The sequence below is a fragment of the Pelodiscus sinensis genome, chromosome 9 (genome assembly GCF_052426305.1).
Source record: "Pelodiscus sinensis isolate ZL-2025 chromosome 9, ASM5242630v1, whole genome shotgun sequence".
In the NCBI taxonomy this organism is placed as follows: domain Eukaryota; kingdom Metazoa; phylum Chordata; order Testudines; family Trionychidae; genus Pelodiscus; species Pelodiscus sinensis.
Window position 1 is genome coordinate 23,608,643 of NC_143060.1, and position 21,254 is coordinate 23,629,896.

Genomic DNA, 21,254 nt, shown 5'->3' on the forward strand with positions numbered 1-21,254 from the left:
GGCCCTTTCTGGCTTAGCCCTTCCTCTCAGGCTAGCCGGTGCCCTGTAGGTCTCACTGGCGCACTCCCTCTTCAGGTGCCCAGGTTCCCCACAGGCCCAACACCTTCGTTGCCCCCCTGTTGCCTTCGCGGGGGGGGGGGTTCCCCCAATTTCCAACTTATCTGAGTGGGGCCTTCCTGCCCTGACCCAGTAGCAGCACTCCCTCCTCCTGTGGCCCCAATGTCCGCAGGAGAAACAAGTTTGAAGTCCAAGCCCTGGCTCCCAGCCCTTGGTGCCTGTCTGCCCCGGAGTCTGGGTGCCCACCCTTGCAGCGGCCTGACCAGCCTCTTCTGCTGCTCAGCAGGCTGGGCCACCCACGGCCTCCAATAAACGTCCATCTTGTTTTGTAATGTCCTGGGTCCAAACCAGCCCCCTTGGTCGCAGGGCAGCAGGCTCAATGGCCCGAGTTCCCCAAAGTAACCCCCTTGTATCAGAGGGGGACCGCACGTGCCCACATTCTCCACCATCTGTGAGGGGGGTGCACTCACCACCGTAACCCCCCTGCCGTCTGTCCTCAGGAATTGGCTCCCTCGGCGGGTAGGGTGCCTTCTCTGGGGTGATGTCTCCCCTCTTTACTCCCGGCTGCGGCGTCCTCTTCGCCACACTGCCCTCCGGCAGTGCCCAAGTCTGTCTCTGAGCCCCCCTTCCGGGGGTCGATGTTCCTTCATCGGGCCTTCTTTCAAGCCCTGCAGTCTGAGGATTTGCTGGCCAGAGCTCCCCTAGCCCTGCCTGGCCTCCCCCAGCCCTGCCCTAGCTCCAGGGAGCCTCCTCCTCCCTCCGCAGCCAGGTTCTCACTGCTCCCTTCTTCACAGCAGCAGCCTATCCTCTATTATAGCTCCCAGCTGGGCCCTAATGGACTAGTACAGCCTCAGCTGGGCTAAACTCCCCGGCCCTGGTTTAGGCCAGTGTCTGCCCTTAAAGGGCCAGTGCAGGGCGAGCGCCCTGTCACAGTGTCGTATATGCCTTTAGGACCATGTGTGCCAACATGTGGGCCAGCACTAATGGTAATGATCTTGACAGAGACTGTTCTGTCTTCAACAGCTCCTTCTAATTAAAGTTTGAATTTTAGAAGCCTCTGCTGATTGGCTGAGCCTTAGCAGGGGGAGGGACTTTCAGGCAGTCCAGGGCTTTATAAAGCAGTGAGCAAGCAACCAAGGAGCTTGGGAACAGGTGAGTGCTAACAGGGAGTTTAGAGAGCAAGTTCTCCAGGTAAAGGAGAAGCAGATACAGGACTCTTGAGGGAAGTGTGTGTTGTGTTTGGGGCTTTCTGGCTGTGTGCTGAGCTTGTGTTTGGGTATGTCTACACTACAAAGTTAATTCGAACTAACAGATGTTAGTTCGAATTAACTTTGATAGGCACTACAGATGCAAACTGCTAGTTCAAACTTAATTCGAACTAGCAGTGCACTTAATTCGAACTAGGTAAACCTCATTCTACGAGGACTAACACCTAGTTCGAATTAACTAGTTTGAATTAAGGGCTGTGTAGCCACTTAATTCGAACTAGTGGGAGGCTAGCCCTCCCCAGCTTTCCCTGGTGGCCACTCTGGGCACCACCAGGGAAACTCTTCTGCCCCCCCTCCCGGCCCCGGAGCCCTTAAAGGGGCAAGGGCTGGCTACGGTGCCCGTGCCAGGTGCAAGCATGCCAGCACCCAGCCAGCAGACCCTGCAACTGGCAAGGCTCGAGCCGGCCACCCGCTGCCACCCAGCCCTCCGCCTCTTCCCGGGACCAGGCTGGCGGCTCCCGGGAGCCTGCCCAGGTCCGCAAGAGGCGGGCGCCCGCCTGGTCTAGTGCAGACATCGTGGACCTCATCCACGACCTCCGGACTAGGCACAGGAAAGTGGCCATCTAGGGCAGGATAGCTGCCAGCCTGGTCACCCAGGAGCAGGTTGGCATGAAAATCAAGGTGGTCCACTGAGACCCCCAACCCTGAGCCCTGAGCTTAGAATGGCCGTACTGGGTCAGACCAAAGGTCCATCTAGCCCAGTAGCCTGTCTGCCGACAACAGCCAACACCAGGTACCCTGGAGGGGATGGACCGAAGACAACGACCAAGCCATTTGTCTCTTGCCATTCATCTCCAGCCTTCCAGAAACAGAGGCCAGGGATGCCATTCCTACTCCCTAGCTAATACCACTCCATGGACCCAACCTCCATGACTTTATCTCACTTCTCTTTAAACTCTGTTCTAGTTCTAGCCTTCACAGCCTCCTGCAGCAAGGAGTTCCACAGGTTGACTATTTGCTTTGTGAAGAAGAACTTTCTGTTGTTAGTTTGAAGCCTGCTACCCATTCATTTCATTTGGCGTCCTTTAGTCCTTCTATTATGGGAACTAATGAAGAACTTTTCTTTATGCACCCTCTCCACACCATAAGAACATAAGAACATAAGAACGGCCGTACTGGGTCAGACCAAAGGTCCATCTAGCCCAGTATCCTGTCTACCGACAGTGGCCACCACCAGGTGCCCCAGAGAGGGTGGACCGAAGACAATGATCAAGCAATTTGTCTCCTGCCATCCCTCTCCAGCCTCTGACAAACAGAGGCCAAGGACACCATTTTATCCCCTGGCTAATAGCCTTTTATGGATCTAACCTCCATGAAATTATCTAGCTTCTCTTTTAACTCTATTATAGTCCTAGACTTCACGGCCTCCTCTGGCAATGAGTTCCACAGGTTGACTACACGCTGTGTGAAAAAGAACTTTCTTTTATTAGTTTTAAACCTGCTACCCATTAATTTCATTTGGTGTCCTGTAGTTCTTCTATTTAGGGAACTAATAAATAACTTTCCTTTATCGGCCCACACCACACCACTCATGATTTTATATAACTCTATCATATCCCCCATGAGTCTCCTCTTTTCTAAACTGAAAAGTCCCAGTCGCTTTAACCTCTCCTCATATGGGACCTGTTCCAAACCCCTAATCATTTTAGTTGCCCTTTTCTGAACCCTTTCCAAGGCCAAAATATCTTTTTTGAGGGGAGGAGACCACATCTGTACACAGTATTCAAGATGTGGGTGTACCATAGTTTTATACAGGGGCAGTAAGATATTTTGGGTCTTTATTTTCTATCCCTTTCCTAATAATTCCTAGCATTCTATTTGCCTTTTTGACCACCGCTGCACACTGCGTGGAAGTTTTCAGAGAACTGTCCACGATAACGCCAAGATCTCTTTCCTGATTTGTCGTAGTCAAATTAGCCCCCATCATACTGTACATATAGTTGGGGTTATTTTTCCCGATGTGCATTACTTTACACTTATCCACATTAAGTTTCATTTGCCATTTTGTTGCCCAATCACTCAGTTTGGTGAGATCTTCTTGGAGTCCCTCACAGTCTGCTTCTGTCTTGACTATCCTAAACAGTTTGGTATCATCTGCAAACTTTACTACCTCACTGCTTACCCCTTTCTCCAGATCATTTCTGAATAAGCTGAAAAGGATTGGTCCCAGGACTGACCCTTGGGGGACACCACTCATGCTTTTATAGACCTCTATTATATCCCCCCTCAGTCTCCTCTTTTCTAAGCTGAAAAGTCCCAGTCTCTTTAGCCTCTCTTCATATGGGACCTGTTCCAAACACCTGATCATTTTAGTTGCCCTCCCCTCTCCCACCCTCTCTCTTCCCCTCTCCCACCTTCTTTTCCCAGTCTCCCCGAGTTTTGTTCAATAAAGAGAGTTTCTATTTTTGAACACACGTGTCCTTTATTTTGTACATCAGGAAGGTGGGCTAGGGAGGGGTAAGTGGAAGGAGGTGAGGGAGGAATGGGGTACAAGCCCCTGATGGGGAGGACTGGGCTAGCTCTGCGGGCTCCTCAGGGTGGAAACTCTCCTGAAGCCCCTTGTTTGACCCCTGCTCCGGATGGCAGCCTGTGGCAAGTGCAGCCGGGCTGATGGCCGAGTGCTGTGATGTGCCATGTGTGGGCACTCAGGGCACTCCAAGCCAGAACTGCTTTGCAAGCGGGGCACCCCTGAGAACTGTCTGTCTGGGGTGGGGGTTGGGTCCCTTTAAGCACATCCTCGGCTAGCATGAGGCAGCAGCTCCACACTCTAAGTCCTAATCTGATGCCCTGCCAGCACTGCTTCCGGCCATCCTTAACCTCAGTTCAGGGTCCACTCAGTGTGGACATGCTAGTTCAAATTAGCAAAACACTAATTCGAACTAGTTTTTAAGTCTAGATGCGCTAATTCAAATTAGCTTAGTTCGAATTAACTAATTCGAACTAAGTTAGTTCAAATTAGTGCTGTAGTGTAGACATACCCTTTGTGAGTGAGGGTTGGTGTGTGGTGGTGGGTTTTTTTCCCACTTCCCTTCATTGAGTGTGTGCTGTGACTAGCAGATGGAAACTGTTGGCTTCTATTTAAAGTTTGAATTCTAGAAGCCTCTGCTGATTGGCTGAGCCTTGGTAGGGGGAGGGATTTTCAGGCAGTCCAGGGCTTTATAAAGCAGTGAGCAAGCGACCAAGGAGCTTCTGAACAGGTGAATGCTAACAGGGAGTTTAGAGAGGGAGTTTGGAAGGGAAGAGGGAAGAGGGCGAGGTTCTCTTGCCTTTCTTTTTAAATCCTTTCTCCAGGACAGCAGGGATGGATTGTAATAGGTCTGCTGTTGTAACCAGCACACAAAATTAGAGGACTGGAGGCCCAAGTGTCGACCCTACACTCGATCAGAGAGGATAAAAACTTCCTCAATAGAATGCAGCATTTAATCTTGCAAGCACGGCAGGCAGAAGAGCTGGAGAGGGCATTACGGGACCAGGAATAGAACTGGCAGAATGTAACTTCTAGAAGGGGAAAAAGGCCAGCACAGGAATCCCGCAATGCTATTGAGGTACGTAATCACTTTCAGGCTCTCTCCACAGGTTCTGCAGTGGTGAATGCTTTGGAAGGGACCTCATAAGCAAGAAACTGCAAGGGAACACCACCTCCCGGAAGGCATGGGATGCGTAGTCCTAGGGATGAGTGTTCCATGATCACCACCCCAAAAAGAAGACAACGGGTGGTGGTGGTCGGGGACTCCCTCCCAAGAGGGACTGAGCCATCCATCTGCCATCTGGAACTGGAATCTCAAGAGGTGTGCTGCTTACTGGGAGCTTGAATTCAGGATGTGACTGAGAGGCTTACCAAACTGATCAAACCTTCGGATCGCTACCCCTTCCTGCTTCTCCACGTGGAAACTAACGATACAGCCAAGAATGACCTTGAGCGGGTTACTACAGATTATGTAGCGCTGGGAAGAAGGATCCAAGAATTCAGAGTACAAGTGGTATTCTTGTCCATCCTCCTTGTTGAAGGGAAAGGACTGGGCAGGGTTCGTCAAATTGAGGAAGTAAATGCGTGGTTGCGCAGGTGGTGTCACAGAGAGACCTTTGATTTCTTCGACCATGGGACTCTGTTCTGGGCACAAGGATTGTTAGGAAGAGATGGGATCTACCTGAACAAGAGAGGAAGGAGCATCTTTGCAGGAAGGCTTGCAAACCTAGTGAGGAGGGTTTTAAACTAGGTTTGTTGGGGGATGGTGACCAAAACCCTGAGGGGAGCAGGAAAGTTGGACACCGGGAAGAAATGTAAAGAGGAGCGAGCAAGAAAAGAGGTCCCCTGATTCGAATGGAGAAGATAGGGTGATCAACTGATTATCTGATGTGTTTGTACACTAATGCGAGAAGCCTGGGCAACAAACAGGAAGAACTGGAGACCCTGGCCCAGTCCAAGAAATATGATTTAATTGGGATAACAGAGACTTGGTGGGATGACTCGCATGACTGGAGCACTGGCATAGAGGGTATGGACTGTTGAGGAAGAACAGGCAGGGGAGAAAAGGAGGAGGAGTTGCACTATACATAAGAGAGCACTATGATTGCTCTGAATTCCAGTATATAGAGGGAGAAAAACCTGTTGAGAGTCTATGGGTTAAGTTTAGAGGTGCAAACAACAGCAGTGATGTTGTGGTTAGTGTCTACTACAGGCCACCGAATCAGGTGGATGAAGTAGATGAGGCTTTCTTTGGACAACTGAGAGAAGCTTCCAGATTGCAGGTCCTGGTTCTCGTGGGGGATTTTAATCACCCTAGCTATGTCTACACTACCCCCTAGTTCAAACTAGGGGGGGTAATGTAGTCATACGGAGTTGCAAATGAAGCCCGGGATTTCAATTTCCCGGGCTTTATTTGCATGAAGCCGGCCGGCGCCATTTTTAAATGCCGGCTAGTTCGGACTGCGTGCCGCGCGGCTGTGCACGGCACGAACTAGCTAGTTCGGATTAGGCTTCCTATCCGAACTAGCTGTACGCCTCGTGGAACGAGGCGTACAGCTAGTTCAGATTAGGAAGCCTAATCCAAACTAGCTAGTTCGTGCCGTGCACAGCCGCGCAGCACGCAGTCCGAACTAGCCGGCATTTAAAAATGGCGCCGGCTGGCTTCATGCAAATGAAGCCCAGGAAATTGAAATCCCGGGCTTCATTTGCAACTCCGTATGACTACATTACCCCCCCTAGTTTGAACTAGGGGGGTAGTGTAGACATACCCCCTGACATCTGTTGGGAAACAAAAACAGCAATACACAGACAATCCAGGAAGTTTTTGGAGAATGTTGGGGATAACTTCTTGGTACAAGTGCTGAAGGATCTGACCAGAGGACGTGCGCAGCTTGACCTTCTGCTCACAAACATGGAGGAACTAATAGGGGAAGTAGAGGTGGGTGACAACCTGGAAAGCATGAGATGGTTGATTTCAGGATCCTAACCAAAGGAAGAAAAGAGAGTAGTAAAATACACACCTTGGACTTCAGAAAAGCAGATTTTGAATCCCTCAGGGTATGTCTACACTACCCTTCTAGTTCGAACTAGTGGGGGTAATGTAGTCATCCGCAATTGCATATGAAGCCCGGGATTTGAATTTCCCGGGCTTCATTTGCATAAAGCCGGCCGGCGCCATTTTTAAATGCCGGCTAGTTCGAACCCCGTGCCGCGAGGCTACACGCGGCATGGAGTAGCTAGTTCGGATTAGGCTTCTAATCCGAACTAGCTGTGCTCCTCATTCCACGAGGAGTACAGCTAGTTCGGATTAGAAGCCTAATCCAAACTAGCTACTCCATGCCGCGTGTAGCCTCGCGGCACGGGGTTCGAACTAGCCGGCATTTAAAAATGGCGCCGGCCGGCTTTATGCAAATGAAGCCCGGGAAATTCAAATCCCGGGCTTCATTTGCAATTGCGGATGACTACATTACCCCCGCTAGTTCGAACTAGCGGGGTAGTGTAGACATACCCTGAGAGACCTGATGGGTAGAATCCTTTGGGATGCTAACATGAAGGGAAAAGGAGTCCAGGACAGCTGGCAGTATTTTAAGGAAGCCTTACTGAAGGCACAGAAACAAACCATCCCGACGCGTAGCAAGAGAGGCAAACATGGTAGGAGACCGGATTGGCTTACAGAGGAAATCCTTGGTGAACTTAAGCACAAATAGGAAGCTTACAAAAAGTGAAAACTTGGACAAGTGATCAGGGAGGAGTTTAAATGTATAGTTCGAGAATGCTGGGGGGTTATCAGGAAGGCGAAAGTGCAAGTGGAACTGCGACTGGCAAAGGATGTGAAGGATAATAAGAAAGGTTTCTACAGGTATGTTAACAAGAAGGTGATCAGAGAGAGTGTTCTCTGATGGAAGGAATCCTTAAGGAATCTATTCTGAGGCACTTGGAAGAGAGGAAAGTGATCAGGAATAGTCAGCATGGATTCACAAAGGGAAAGTCGCGCCTGACCAATATGATTGGCTTCTATGATGAGGTAACTCGCTCTGTGGACATGGGAAAATCAGTGGATGTGATATACCTTGACTTTAGCAAGACTTTTGATACAGTCTCCCACAACATTCTTGCCAGCAAGTTAAGGGAATATGGATTGGATAAATGGATGGTAAGATGGATAGAAAGCTGGCTAGAAGGCTGGGCCCAATGGGTAGAGATCAATGGCTCGATGTCAGGATGGCGGTCGGTTTCTAGCAGAGTGCCCCAAGGTTCGGTTCTAGGACAGGTTTTGTTCAATAACTTTATTAATGACCTGGATGAGGGATGGATTGTACCCTCAGCAAGTTTGCAGATGACACTAAACTAGGGGGAGAGGTAGATATGCTTGAGGGCCGAGATGGGGTCCAGAGTGACTTGGAAAATTGGAGGATTGGGCCACAAGAAATCCGATGAGGTTCAACAAAGACAAGTGCAGAGTCCTGCACTTGGGATGGAAGAATCCCAAGCATTGTTACAGGCTGGGGACCAACCAGCTAATTAGTAGTTCTGCAGAAAAGGACCTGGGGGTTACAGTGGATGAGAAGCTGGATATGAGTCAACAGTGTGCCCTTGTAGCCAAAAAGGCTAATGGCATATTAGGTTGCATTAAGAGGAGTATTGCCAGCAGATCCAGAGATATCATTATTCCCCTTTATTCGGCTCTGGTGAGGCCATATCTGGAGTATTGTGTCCCATTTAGGGCCCCTCACTACAAAAAGGATGTGGATGCATTGGACAGGGTCCAGTGGAGGGCAACCAAAATGATTAGGGGGCTGGAGCGTATGACCTATGAGGAGAGACTGAGGGAGTTGGGTCTGTTTAGTCTGCAGAAACAAAGAGTGAGGGGGGATTTGATAGAAGCCTTCAACTTCCTGAAGGGAGCTACCAAAGAGGATGGAGAAAGGCTGTTCTCAGTGGTGACAGATGGCAGAACAAGGAGCAATGGTCTCAAGTTGCGGTGGGAGAGGTCCAGGTTGGATATTGGGAAAAACTTTGTTTCCTAGGAGAGTGGTAAAGCACTGGAATGGGTTACCTATGGAAGTAGTAGAGTCTCCATCCCTAGAGGTGTTTAAGTCTCGGCTTGACAAAACCCTGGATGGATTGATTTAGTTGGGATTGGTCCTGCCTAGAGCAAGGGGCTGGACTTAATAACTTTCTGAGGTCTTTTCCAGCTCTATGATTTTATGATTCTGTGAGGATAAGGCATCCGTTTTCCTTGATTTTTTGGCGGTTAGTATGCTTTCTCTATCCAGAGAAACAGTTCCTGGAGAATCCTCCCTCTTGCTCCTATTGTCTGAAGGTGGAATAAGAGATTTCTCAATTATAATTATTTTCAATCTGAAATCCATGACCTTTCTTGCGCATGCTTCCAGATTGCTACAGTGAGCACATTTCTGAAGGATGTTCATATCTCTTAAGCAATAGGCACATTATGAGTGCCCGTTCTTGCATGAAGTGCATCTTTTGAATCCAGCTGACCCTGGTATTATTGTCTGAATTTTTCATTCTAAATCTAAACAACAATTTGAAGATGAGCTCCCTGTGGGATTTTTGTTTTGTTTTGTTTTTTGTTTGAGACTGAACTGAGGACTAAACTTAATACTCATACTATTCCATGTACTACTGAAATCTATCTAATAACTAACTCTGCTGTCTCAATTAATTTGTTTTTCTCTATTTCAGTCACCACTTGTGAAGCTTCATCTGCAGCTGAGGACCATTGACAAGAACAAGGGAAGGGGAGAGTGGTGAGACATGCAAGCCCTAATAGCAGACAAGGTGCCTATTGTGCATGCATGTCCTAACCAGGCACTTATCAATACCACCAGGATTCACTAATGCCTGAAGTAGAGCACCCACAGTGACCCCACTTGATGAAGAACAAAGGATGTGAAAATAGTATTAAACACTCATGTCCCCATGTGTGCAAAAACCAAACAAGTCAAACAGGAGAAAGTCTTTCATCCACAAATTTAGGGTCAGAGGAAAGAAAGTTCCTTCAACACAGAGCCATGAGTCTCTACTTCCATGAAATTCCAAGCAGTACAAGTCTTTTCTCACACCAAAGCTCATATGCATCACAAATACTGATTTTGGTTCTGATAGCTGCTTTGACTTCTCTCAAGCTCTCCAGATGTCTGGGGACGTTGCCTTTTGTACTCCCCAAACTTTGCCAGTGGCATATTTTGGTTAGAGCTTTAAGTCTTCAATGCTTAATCTATTTATTAAAACAGGCCCTCTTCCCCTTTATTCTGTCCTCTTTCCCCACAAAGTCCCTCCTATTTGTGCTCTCCCATTCTTCAGTCCATCTCTGAATATCTCCTCCCTTTCTTATCTTCTCCTCCTATCGATTTCCACCATGTTTTCTCCCACATGAAACTAGCTCCAGTAGTTGCTGGTCTTTGCCTGCTCCCACCTTCAAGCTTCCTAACTTCACTCCCCATGCCCATGGCCCCTGCAATGCTCCATCTTTCTCTTTGTCCTCCCTAGTTTCTATCACCCCTGGTTTCACTCATCCTCCTTACTCTTCCTCCCATAACTGACTCCTCATCCTTGCTCTTGTTTCTGCTTCCCCCATCCTTCCACTCTCTATTGCTCCACCATCTTTTCAGGTGTCTTGCCTCCCGTTGTTCCCCTCACCTTCCTTTCTGTGTTTCCTCCAGTTTGGTCCACTAGGTTCCATTTCTGTGTATTCACCCTTTTCTGCCTACTGTCTACTAGACTCATCTGTGTCCCAGAATCCCTCTCTCCCTGTTCATTTCCCCACTTACCCGAACTTCAGTGACCTCCAACCCATCCCCATAGCTGTTCCCCTCTCCAAATCTCCATCTATCACACCCATTCAGCTTTCACAGCTACTCTCAGTTCCTGTCTCTCCTAAGGGTGGTTTTCCCAAACCTATACTTCTTAACTCTTTTTGCCACTTCCTGCTCCTCTGTTCTCTGAATTTCCTCTTGTACCTTACTCTTCACTTTACCACTCTTTTGGATGTGAAATTATGATTGGGGAATGGAGCCTACTGGGGAAATTAGATGCTGGGCACCATTTACAGTGGGGCATGGAATTTCACCAATAATTTCTGTATCAAATCTAAAATTCTGTGGGAGCTATAGAACTTATTTTAGGATGATATTCAGCTGACTATAAGCCCAGCTCTCCCAGGAAAGGGGGGTACTCCAGAATACTGCCTTTAGATCTTTTTAGGGTCTACATAATTTGTACGAAGCAAGCAAATGTGTCTGAGAAATCTGAAGTTTCATTTCTCTAAAGCTGATGGAAAGGAAAATGAGCTTTCCATCTTTACCTTAAATGCCCTTCTACTCAAACATTTCTTCCTACTCTACTCTCATCCTCTTTTTCAACAAATATCTTCAGTGCTTGTATCTGATGGAGGTTCATAACTTTCATAATCAGCAGCACATGCATAGTTTCATTACTTTTATCCAGGTTTCTTAAGAGAAACACTAAAATTGATCAAATTCTCATTAATTATACTCTACCATGGTCTGACAAAGCTCTGAGGAGGAGTAAACGTATAGACATTATCTCTCTGCAGACCAGGATACAGCACTGCACTGGTTAACATGGTGCAAATTTAGAAAAGTATTTTCTGCAACAATAGGACTAGAAAGATTTCCTTTTAAATAAATAATAATAAAACTACTTAGCTTTGGTATAAATGCTTGTTATCAGTGTAATTTAAAGAACTTTACAAAGAAGGGTCATTATCATTATTTCCACTTTAAAAATGGGGAAATTGATGCATGGAGGGGTCAAAGTTGCACTTGTACAAGGTCATCCAAGAGGCCAGAGACAGAGCCAGGAAGAGAGCCCAGGTCTCCTGGATCCAGTCCAAGACTCTAAGGGTATGTCTACACTACCACCCTAGTTCGAACTAGGGTAGTTAATATAGGCAACCAAAGTTGCAAATGAAGCCCGGGATTTGAATTTCCCAGGCTTCATTTGCATATTGCCGGGTGCCGCTATTTTTAAATGTCCGCTAGTTCGCTTCCTGGAATGAGGAACGAGGAGTACCGGTAGTTCGGAATAGGAAGCCTAATCTGAACTACCTAGTCCATGCCGCGTGTAGCCGCGGGCACGGAGTCCGAACTAGTGGACATTTAAAAATGGCGGCTCCCGGCAATATGCAAATGAAGCCTAGGAAATTCAAATCCCAGGCTTCATTTGCAACTTCGGTTGCCTACATTAACCACCCTAGTTTGAACTAGGGTGGTAGTGTAGACATACCCTAATATATCACAATGCCTCCCATGGAAATTAAGGTTCATATTGCCTTCAGTTTTAGGACCCTCATTCCACAGCATTGTGTGGTGTTTGCAAAACCTATTCATTGTAATTTTTGTTTACAACAATATATCTTAGCCAATAAAATAACTACAGCCATTTTTACCAAGTCATTTTTCAGGGAGCAACTGCGCTTTTGAGAAAATGCAGTTTCATCATCTTTTTGTTAACCTTGCTGTATTGCACTTAAAGCTTTCCAGTATAATAAGCTCCAACTGTTATTCCAGATATTATACCTAGAAACAGATTTCTGAAGATCATGCATCAGTACTAGCCCCAAGAAGTATTTATCTTTGGTCTTATATTTCAATAAATTAATGTTATTATAATATATTAGACTATTATAATGATTTTAATTTTGATTAGGTTATTTGAAATGTATGTTTTGTTTACTTTATCAGTTTTAATGGAATTAATATTTGTAGATTAAAGACCTTAGGGCTCTCTCTCTCATAACAGTTCAGCCCTATACTGTAAACAAAATTAAAAATGTGCCAATATGAATCACTAGGGTAAAACAAAAAAAATCACACCTGACCTCCACCAACAAAAAATCTTTTTAATGTTCCAGGGCCCAGCTCAAAACAAACCTTATTTTGAGATTTTGAAATGCATTGATAAATCCTATGCAAATCCATCCAGTCCCTATTTTTATGCAATTTTGTCATGCGGTGTTTATATGAGATTTAAAGTACAACTAAAGGAAATCTCATGAAAAACTTGTTATCAAACAGAGCTGTGTATAGCTGATTTTTCAGTTCAGTGGCCAAAAATGAAGATTCAGAAAATATTTTGCTTTTTATTTTGGGTCAACCAGAAATGACCCAAAAAATAAAATAAATATTTTTTTCTGGTAATGAAAATGAAATATTTTGTTCAATCTAAAACATTATGGGTATGTCTACACTACAGAGTTAGTTCGAACTAACTTAGTTCGAATTAGTTAATTCGAACTAAGCTAATTCGAACTAACGCGTCTAGAACTAAAAACTAGTTCGAATTAGCGTTTTGCTAATTCGAACTAGCATGTCCACATTGAGTGGACCCTGACCAGGGCTTAAGGATGGCTGGAAGCAGTGCCGGCTGGGCATCAGAGGAGGACTTAGAGCGTGGAGATGCTGTCTCAGGCTAGCCGAGGGCTGCGCTTAAAGGGACCCGACCCCCACCCCGGACAGACAGTTCTCAGGGGTGCTCCGCTTGCAAAGCAGTCCTGGCTTGGAGTGCCTGGAGTGCCCACACTGGGCACATCACAGCACTCGGCCATCAGACCGGCTGCACTTGCCGCAGGCTGCCATCTGGAGAGAGGGGGCAATTGGGGGGCTGCAGGAGAGCTTCCACCCCCAGAAGCCCGCAGAGCCAGCCCAGTCCTCCCCATCGGGGGCTCGTACCCCATTCCTCCCTCACCTCCTTCCACTTACCCTTCCCTAGCCCCCCTTCCTGATGTACAAAATAAAGATAACGTTTGTTCCAACATTTACTCTGCCTTCATTGAACAAAACTGGGGGAGACTGGGAAAAGGAGGTGGGAGAGGGGAAGAGAAAGGTTGGGAGAGGAGAGGGCAACTAACATGATCAGGGGTTGGGAACAGGTCCCATATGAAGAGAGGCTACAGAGACTGGGACTGTTCAGCTTAGAAAAGAGGAGATGGAGCGGGGACAGGATAGAGGTCTCTAAAAGCAGGGGTTGGGTAGAGAGGGTGCATTCATAAAAGTTCTTCATGAGTTCCCATAAAGAAGGACTAGAGGACACCAAAGGAAAGGAATGGGTAGCAGGCTTCAAATTAGTAAGAGAAAGTTGTTCTAGACAAAGCAAATAGTTACCCTGTGGAACTCCTTGCTGCAGGAGGCTGTGAAGGCTACAACTAGAACAGAGCTTAAAGGGAAGTGAGATCAAGTCATGGAGGTTGGGTCCATGGAGTAGTCTTAGCCAGGGGGTAGGAGTGGTGTCCCTGCCCAAAGTTTGTGGAAGGCTGGAGAGGGATGGCATGAGACAAATAGCTTGGTCACTGTCTTCGGTCTATCCCCTCCAGGGTTCCTAGTGTTGGCCGCTGTCGGCAGACAGGCTACTGGGCTAGATGGACCTTTGGTCTGACCCATTGTAAGCTCAGGGCTCAGGGTCGGGGGGTCTCAGTGGACCCCCTTGATTTTCATGCATACCTGCTCCTGGGTGGCCAGGCTGGCAGCTCTCCTGCCCTAGCCGGCCACTTTCCTGTGCCTAGTGCGGAGATCGTGGACAAGGTCCACGATGTCTGCACTAGCCCAGGAATGTGCCCGCCTCTTGCGGTCCCGGGCAAGCTCCCGGGAGCCGCCAGCCTGGAAGAGGGGGTGGGCTGGGGGACATCGGGTGGGTGGCTCTGTGCCGTGCCAGGTGCAGGGTCTGCTGGCTGGGTGCTGGCAGGCTTGCACCTGGCACGGGCATCGTAGCCAGCCCGTGCCTCTTTAAGGAGTCCGGGGCCGGGAGGGGGGCAATAGAGTTTCCCTGGTGTTGGCCAGAGTGGCCACCAGGGAAACCTGGGGAGGGCTAGCCTCCCACTAGTTCGAATTAAGGGGCTACACACCCCTTAATTCGAACTAGTAAGTTCGAACTAGGCTTAGTCCTTGTAAAATGAGGTTTTCCTAGTTCGAACTAAGCGCTCCGTTAGTTCGAATTAAATTCGAACTAACGGAGCGCTAGTGTAGCGCCTATGAATGTTAGTTCGAACTAACGTCCGTTAGTTCAAACTAACATTGTAGTGTAGACATACCTTATGTTACCAATATATTTTAATTTACAAAAATGCAATAACTTTGAAGTAAAATTTAAAATGAAAATGATTTGAATCAGTAAGTCTAAACATTTCATTTAGAAAATATTTAGACAAAATATTTTCAGCATTTTTTCTTGTTTTTCCTCAACTGAACCAATTAGCAAATTCACAACAAATTTCCAAAATATTTTGACAGGCCACAATCTACATTTTTCTCCAAGACAAAGTTTTGTCTGAAAAATTTCATGTAGCTGAACTCTGCAGGAGTTTCCCAGACCAATTCAATTAATTCAGGAGTTGAATGTTCCTGCAGAATGTGTGGTCCTATATGTTAATTGGCACATCTCATGTTTGGCACATTCATCAGTGCTCTGGGATCTACAGTATGTGAGTACTGGCTTCCTGGTGGAATTTAAGGTATTGGTATTGTCAGATGAAGCTCTAAATGGTTTAAGACAGGAATAGACAATAAGCCAGAGACAGTTCGCTAGGGTTAGCCCCTAGCAGGCCGCCTCCACTTTATTTACTTGTGCCTCTGCAGGTACAGATGCTTGCTGCTCTTGCTGGCCACAGATTGCCATTCCCAGCCAATGGGGAAGTGGCCCAGATCATGATATTGCTCCCCACAGCTCCCATTGGCTGGCAACAGTGATCTGCGGCCAATGATATCTTCAAGTGGCTGTAACTTCGGAGGCTCAAGTAAACAAAGCAGTGGTAGCTCATTAGGAGAAAATTCTGGCGAATTGGTGCAGTCTGTGGGCCAGTAATTTCCCACCACTGGTCTCAGACCTGACTGAATGAGAGACTGTGTGTCTCCCTGTCCCATCTGCTCCAGCTGAGATTAGTATGGTGCTTGAACAGGAGATCCCTTGGCCTATAAAAAAGGGAAATTTCCTTGAGATGTTTTGTGTAAAGGCTTTTTTACACTCTGGTATGATAAATGCAGAAGTAGGGGCCAGCAAAAGTACCCCAAAACCTTACCTACCAGGCTTTGGTATAAAACTTTCCCCTAAAATCTTAACAACCTAGATTTTGGGGATAGAATGTCCACTGCCACCACCCAAATATTAATAAAGCAACCAAGGAGAGACTACTTGGGAAATCTCACCCCTGAAGTACAAACCAGGACACAAAAATTAACCAATACCAGGTTAATAAAAGAAAAGAGAAAGAAATTTTATTATCATCACAATATTCCTGTTGCAAGCATAATGACTAGATGGAAGAGTAACAAAGTAATATACTCATGGAAGAGAAATTTACCGTGGGCCAGGAACTTAGTTACAAAGGAGAGCAAAACCCATTTTTAAATGCACAGACCAGATCCCATTTCCCAAATGATAAAACCTAATGGATTTATCTAAACTTTATCCTACTTCCAGACTGTGAAGTGTATTTTCTTAGAGGACCACATCCTGTCCCCTTCAATAGCTGGAGAGAAACCTCCCTAGAGACAAAGGAGGTGAAAACCCAAAAATTCCTTTGTCCCAGTTTGAATTTCCTACCTACATTTCTATTGGCTGCCTGCCATCTGGTTTAGGTAAGGGACATATTTAACCCCTTAGGGTATGTCTACACTAGCCCCCTAGATCAATCTAGGGAGGCTACTGAGGGCAACCGAAATTGCAAATGAAGTGCGGGATTTAAATATCCTGCGCTTGATTTGCATGTTCCCATCTGGTCGCCATTTTAGAAATTGACTAGCCCGAAGTAACTGCCCGCATCTACATACGGCAGTGAAACGGGATTCTGAAATAAAGCCCTAACTCGAATTAGCTGGTAAACCTCATTGCAGGAGGAATCCCAGCTAATTCAAGTTAGGGCTTTATTTCGGAATCCTGTTTCACTGCAGCGTGTAGATGCGGGCAGTTACTTCAGGCTAGTCAATTTCTAAAAGGGCGACTGGATGGGAACAGGCAAATCAAGCGTGGGATATTTAAATCCCGTGCTTTATTTGCAATTTCAGTCACCCTCATTAGCCTCCCTAGTTCGATCTAGGGGGCTAGTGTAGACATATCCTCAGACCCCAGGATGCTGGCTAACTCTCATGATCATGACACACTTGGACTTACTCCTTACCTGGATACAAACTAGGTTGAACTTGTTGATCTTTAGAGCATGAAGTGTCCTTCTGAAAAGATACTTGTGAAGGGTAGATGGGTTGGGGTTTGAGTGGTACTTATTGATGGGATACAATGTGTTTTGCAACTTTTAATCTTTGTTAACTAGTGTGTTTTATGTTGTGATGGTTGTTTTGTTTTTGTTTTTAAATGGACTGTAATTTGGATGCCAGTGTGCCTAGAGCACTGAAAAGGGAAGTCTGTAGATTCTACAGTCATAGTTATATCAGACACAGATATTCTTAGGTCTTTTTCAAAATACCCCAACACTCAGCACTTATTTAGGATTCAATGCAGTTCTCATGGTGGGGAATTGAAGAGTTTCCATTGACTTCACAAAGAAGAGAATTGGACCTTAACATTTCCTGCAAGTGACTTCAGCCATGCCTATAAATAATCCGCTCACCACTTTGCAGTCTTTTCCTGAACTGCCTTTGAAACTGACATTTCTCAGTTGTGGTACAGCAGGGAATTGGCTTTACCAGCATAGTGCTGAATAGATTTTTCATCTTCCAAAGATGATACTTGCAGGGGCAATATTGGAAAACACAGTGATGTAGGAGTAAAAACAATGTGACTTTCTTGCAATCGGGAAGGTTTTGCAATGTTAAGAGATACTATCATTGCAAATGCTCAGGATCTGCAGTGTGCCTATATAAAACACTGTAACAAAAATACTATATACTATGAGATTTAACATAAGCATGTATTAACAAATACTAAGCAATACATTTCTGGGTGATTAAAATAAGCCTCAGGTGATCTTATAACTGAAACAAGAGACAGAAGACAATGACTTTATTGTCCTGAAATGCACTGCCTGTTGTGTCTTAGGGTGTGTCTAGACTACAGGGTTTTGTCGACAAAAGTGGACTTTTGTTGACAAAGCTATACCTGTGTCCACACTGCCTTTGAGTTATGTCGACATAACGTCGACAAAACTCAGCAGTTTTGTCGACGTATGTAAACCTCATTCTACGAGGAATAATGTCTTTTGTCGACAGAGTTCTGTCGATAGAAGGCATTATTGCATCAACACTGTCTTTTGCGTCCACACTGTTATGTCGACAAAGCAGCTTGCTTTGTCGACAGAACTGGATGTAGTCTAGACGCTCTTTGTCGACAGAAGCTTTGTCGACAGATTCTGCAGACAAAACTTATGTCGATGTAAGCCTGTAGTCTAGACATACCCTTACTGATCTCATGAAACTGAGTTCATACATAAAAATAAGGGAATCAGTCAAATCCATGCATTAAATGGATACTACTAACATCAAATTAGGAGTCTCCAGTTGAGTCCAGACTCTCTAATGTATATTACAAACAGTACTGAAGCGGTGCTTGTAAAACAAAACAAAACAAAAATCTTTTACAAAATAGTAGTGTTTTTGTATATAAAGAGGAAGAAATAAAATGTGGACCTTTGAGAGAAGAATTTAGGTGGCTCTCTCAAGATAAGATAATTTTTTTGCTACCGTTTCAGATGCACCATATTAAAAAAACAACAACTTTGCAGACCTTCTAAGTATGGAATTCATGACCATTCTGTAAAGTTGTTGAAGAAAGGGAGCAGCTAACTCTCCCATAGGGGAACAAATCTAAAGAAGAACAGTTGGCTAGTCAGAAATGTTCTGACAAATTGTTTACAAGAAGAATGCTCATTCATATTCTGTGATAAATCCCAGCATTAATGCTAAGTTAAAGTTGAGAAAGTAAGCCCTTACAAATCATGAAATTCCAAAAGCTAAGGTGAACATTCATGTTGTTCCCTTGTGCACATGCTTTAAACAGACACTGACAACATAAATTTGCCCCAATAGTTACCTTTGTAAAAATAACCTTTTATATAAACCTAAAAGTGGTAAAAACAGATTATTTCAATGAAAGCAGATGTTTTTAAACAAATAAAGGTTCCCCAGAAGGGCAGGATACTCAACTGAGATAACATTAAGAATCTAAAAATGCAACTGACTAAAAAGAAATATGAAAAATACTTTATTGATTTTCAGTGTGTGAGATGAGGAAAAATAAACCTTTGGCCAGATTCTCAGTTAGGTAAAGCAGTGGTAGGCAATAACCAGACTGCACGCTGGATGTGATTTGCCAGGATTAGCCCCTGGCAGGTTGCTGCCACTTTATTTACCTGTGCCTCCACAGATACAGCTGCTTGAAGCTCCTATGGGCTGTAGAGTGCCGTTCCTGGCCAATGGGAGAGCGGGAAACAATGTCCCTATTCATGCCATTTCTCACATCTCCCATTGACCAGGAATGGCGATCCACAACCAATGGGAGCTGCAAGAACCCGTACCTTTGGAGGCACAGGTAAATAAAGTGGTGGCTGTCCTCCAGGAGCTAACTCTGGCAAACTACTTCCATCTTATTGCCCACCCATGTCCATAGAGATTGTGATGATGCCTTGTCCCAGTAGCTCCTTCATTCTCAGGACTCCCATGCTGCTGGGATTGTTTCATTCAGTGACTCTGGTTGACATACACAACTTGGTTCCCTCACTATGTCTGATAAGCAGACATTGGGTTTAGTAGGGAGCACTCCAATGTTCAATGCACCGTTATAAAGATTCACCATGTATTCCTCAGCTGTGCTGAAACATCTGATCTGTTTGCATGTGAGTATGGGTTCAAGTGACATACTGACAAGACTTTGAAGACTGGATTAGGAATGAAATAATAGGTCCCCTATCTAAAACCAGGCATATGATATCCATAGCTATCCACAAGATACACTTACCCGCATCTTCTAAATGCTTCTTTACACATTAATGGATCCAATCTTAGAAGCTATGCTCTGACTGTATTTTATTGTTGCATCATAATTTTTCTACTGTAAACCAATTGAACATTATTACTATACCAAATTCCATTGATGCCTCTCCTTTTAACATGTGACTTTTTATAATATGCAGAACAGTATTAGGTAGGTATCAGTGTATAAAATATATAATAAATACATGTAGTGTACTTACTTTCTCTCTCCTTTGTACCACTCAAAGATTGGAGGAGGAACTCCTGCACTTTCACATCGTATCAATCCGTTACCTCCTAGCATCACTCCACTGGATTTAAGTTCCTGAATTGTGGGGGCAACTGGAAAAAATTGAAGCGCAAATCTTAAAGAAATATCACTACAGATTTATATTTTCATTTCTTCTACAGATGCCTGAAGTTATTTTCATGTCTGATGGATCAACATTACATTTTCCTGTTTGATTTTTGTGTCAGGATTAGTCACATTCAACCACATTTCTCAAACAGGATACACAAGAAGTTATCTAAGAAAGCAAAATATAATATACAGACTTTATTTATATATACAACTGTGTATCTCAGTCAACAAGCATATAACCCCGTGATATGAAAAAATGAGTTATTAAAAATGTTAAATGCTTCCCTAAACCAACAGGTATCCTACAGATATACATAATACTTAAGTACCTTATACAACGTCAGCTAAAAACAGGGGAGACCATGCCAGGCACTAAATGTGTATGAAGGCCCATAGACTCTGATTTTCACCTCTCTAAGGAATTCAGGATTAAATCAAAAGAATGTAAAATGTGGACTGTACAGGCTAAAGGTAGAATTCACTTTCACAACTATAGCAGCAGCTTTTATACACAATATGCCTGATTTTTCTCATAATTCACTATACATGCAAACATTGTAGCTGAATCTACTTTTTTTACAGCTCTTTTTGCACAAAAGAGATATTTTAAAAATTAATATTTTAGTTTGCAACAACAGATAAAAGATACGTAATTGGCTATTTCTCAATTTTCAGGAAAATCCAATGTTATAAAGCATAAAAGTGCACAAAAAATAGTTTTACAAAGGGAAATCATGAATAGATAAGTAATTGCCTTTACCTTAGAATTTTTTTATATTTTCAAAGCATTTTGTGATGATATAAATTATATTTAAAAATAGAGAACAAAATGTAAAACTTATAAATAAAATTCCATGATTTTTTTCCAAGCAATTTTCCAGATGTTGCTTTATACTAGTTATCTATAAATGTGAACCAACTACCCCCTCATTCTTTTTCATAATCACACTCAGCTCTAAGCTTGTCATTTTAAGAGACCATAATCTTTTACGATAGCCAACTACTCCAAAGAAAGAGCAGCTATTTTAAACAAAAGGTTCACCAGGAAGTTCTTTACATAGGCTGATCAATTTCATAATGCTATTTTGCATGTCAGTAGGGTCATTTCTCAGTACAAACATAAATCTGTGAAACCTGTAACTTGC

At 44.7% G+C, this 21,254-nt stretch overlaps 1 protein-coding gene across 2 annotated transcripts in view; it reads right to left on the minus strand.

Annotated features, from left to right (window-relative positions):
* The window catches only part of NEGR1 (neuronal growth regulator 1), a 692,522-nt gene that overhangs the window by 143,195 nt on the left and 528,073 nt on the right, over positions 1–21,254 (minus strand). For both annotated transcript variants that reach the window (XM_006121060.5, XM_006121061.5), the window contains exon 6: positions 19,970–20,090. In XM_006121060.5, coding sequence (XP_006121122.1) covers positions 19,970–20,090 — 121 coding nt within the window. The remainder of the gene's footprint in view (positions 1–19,969; positions 20,091–21,254) is intronic.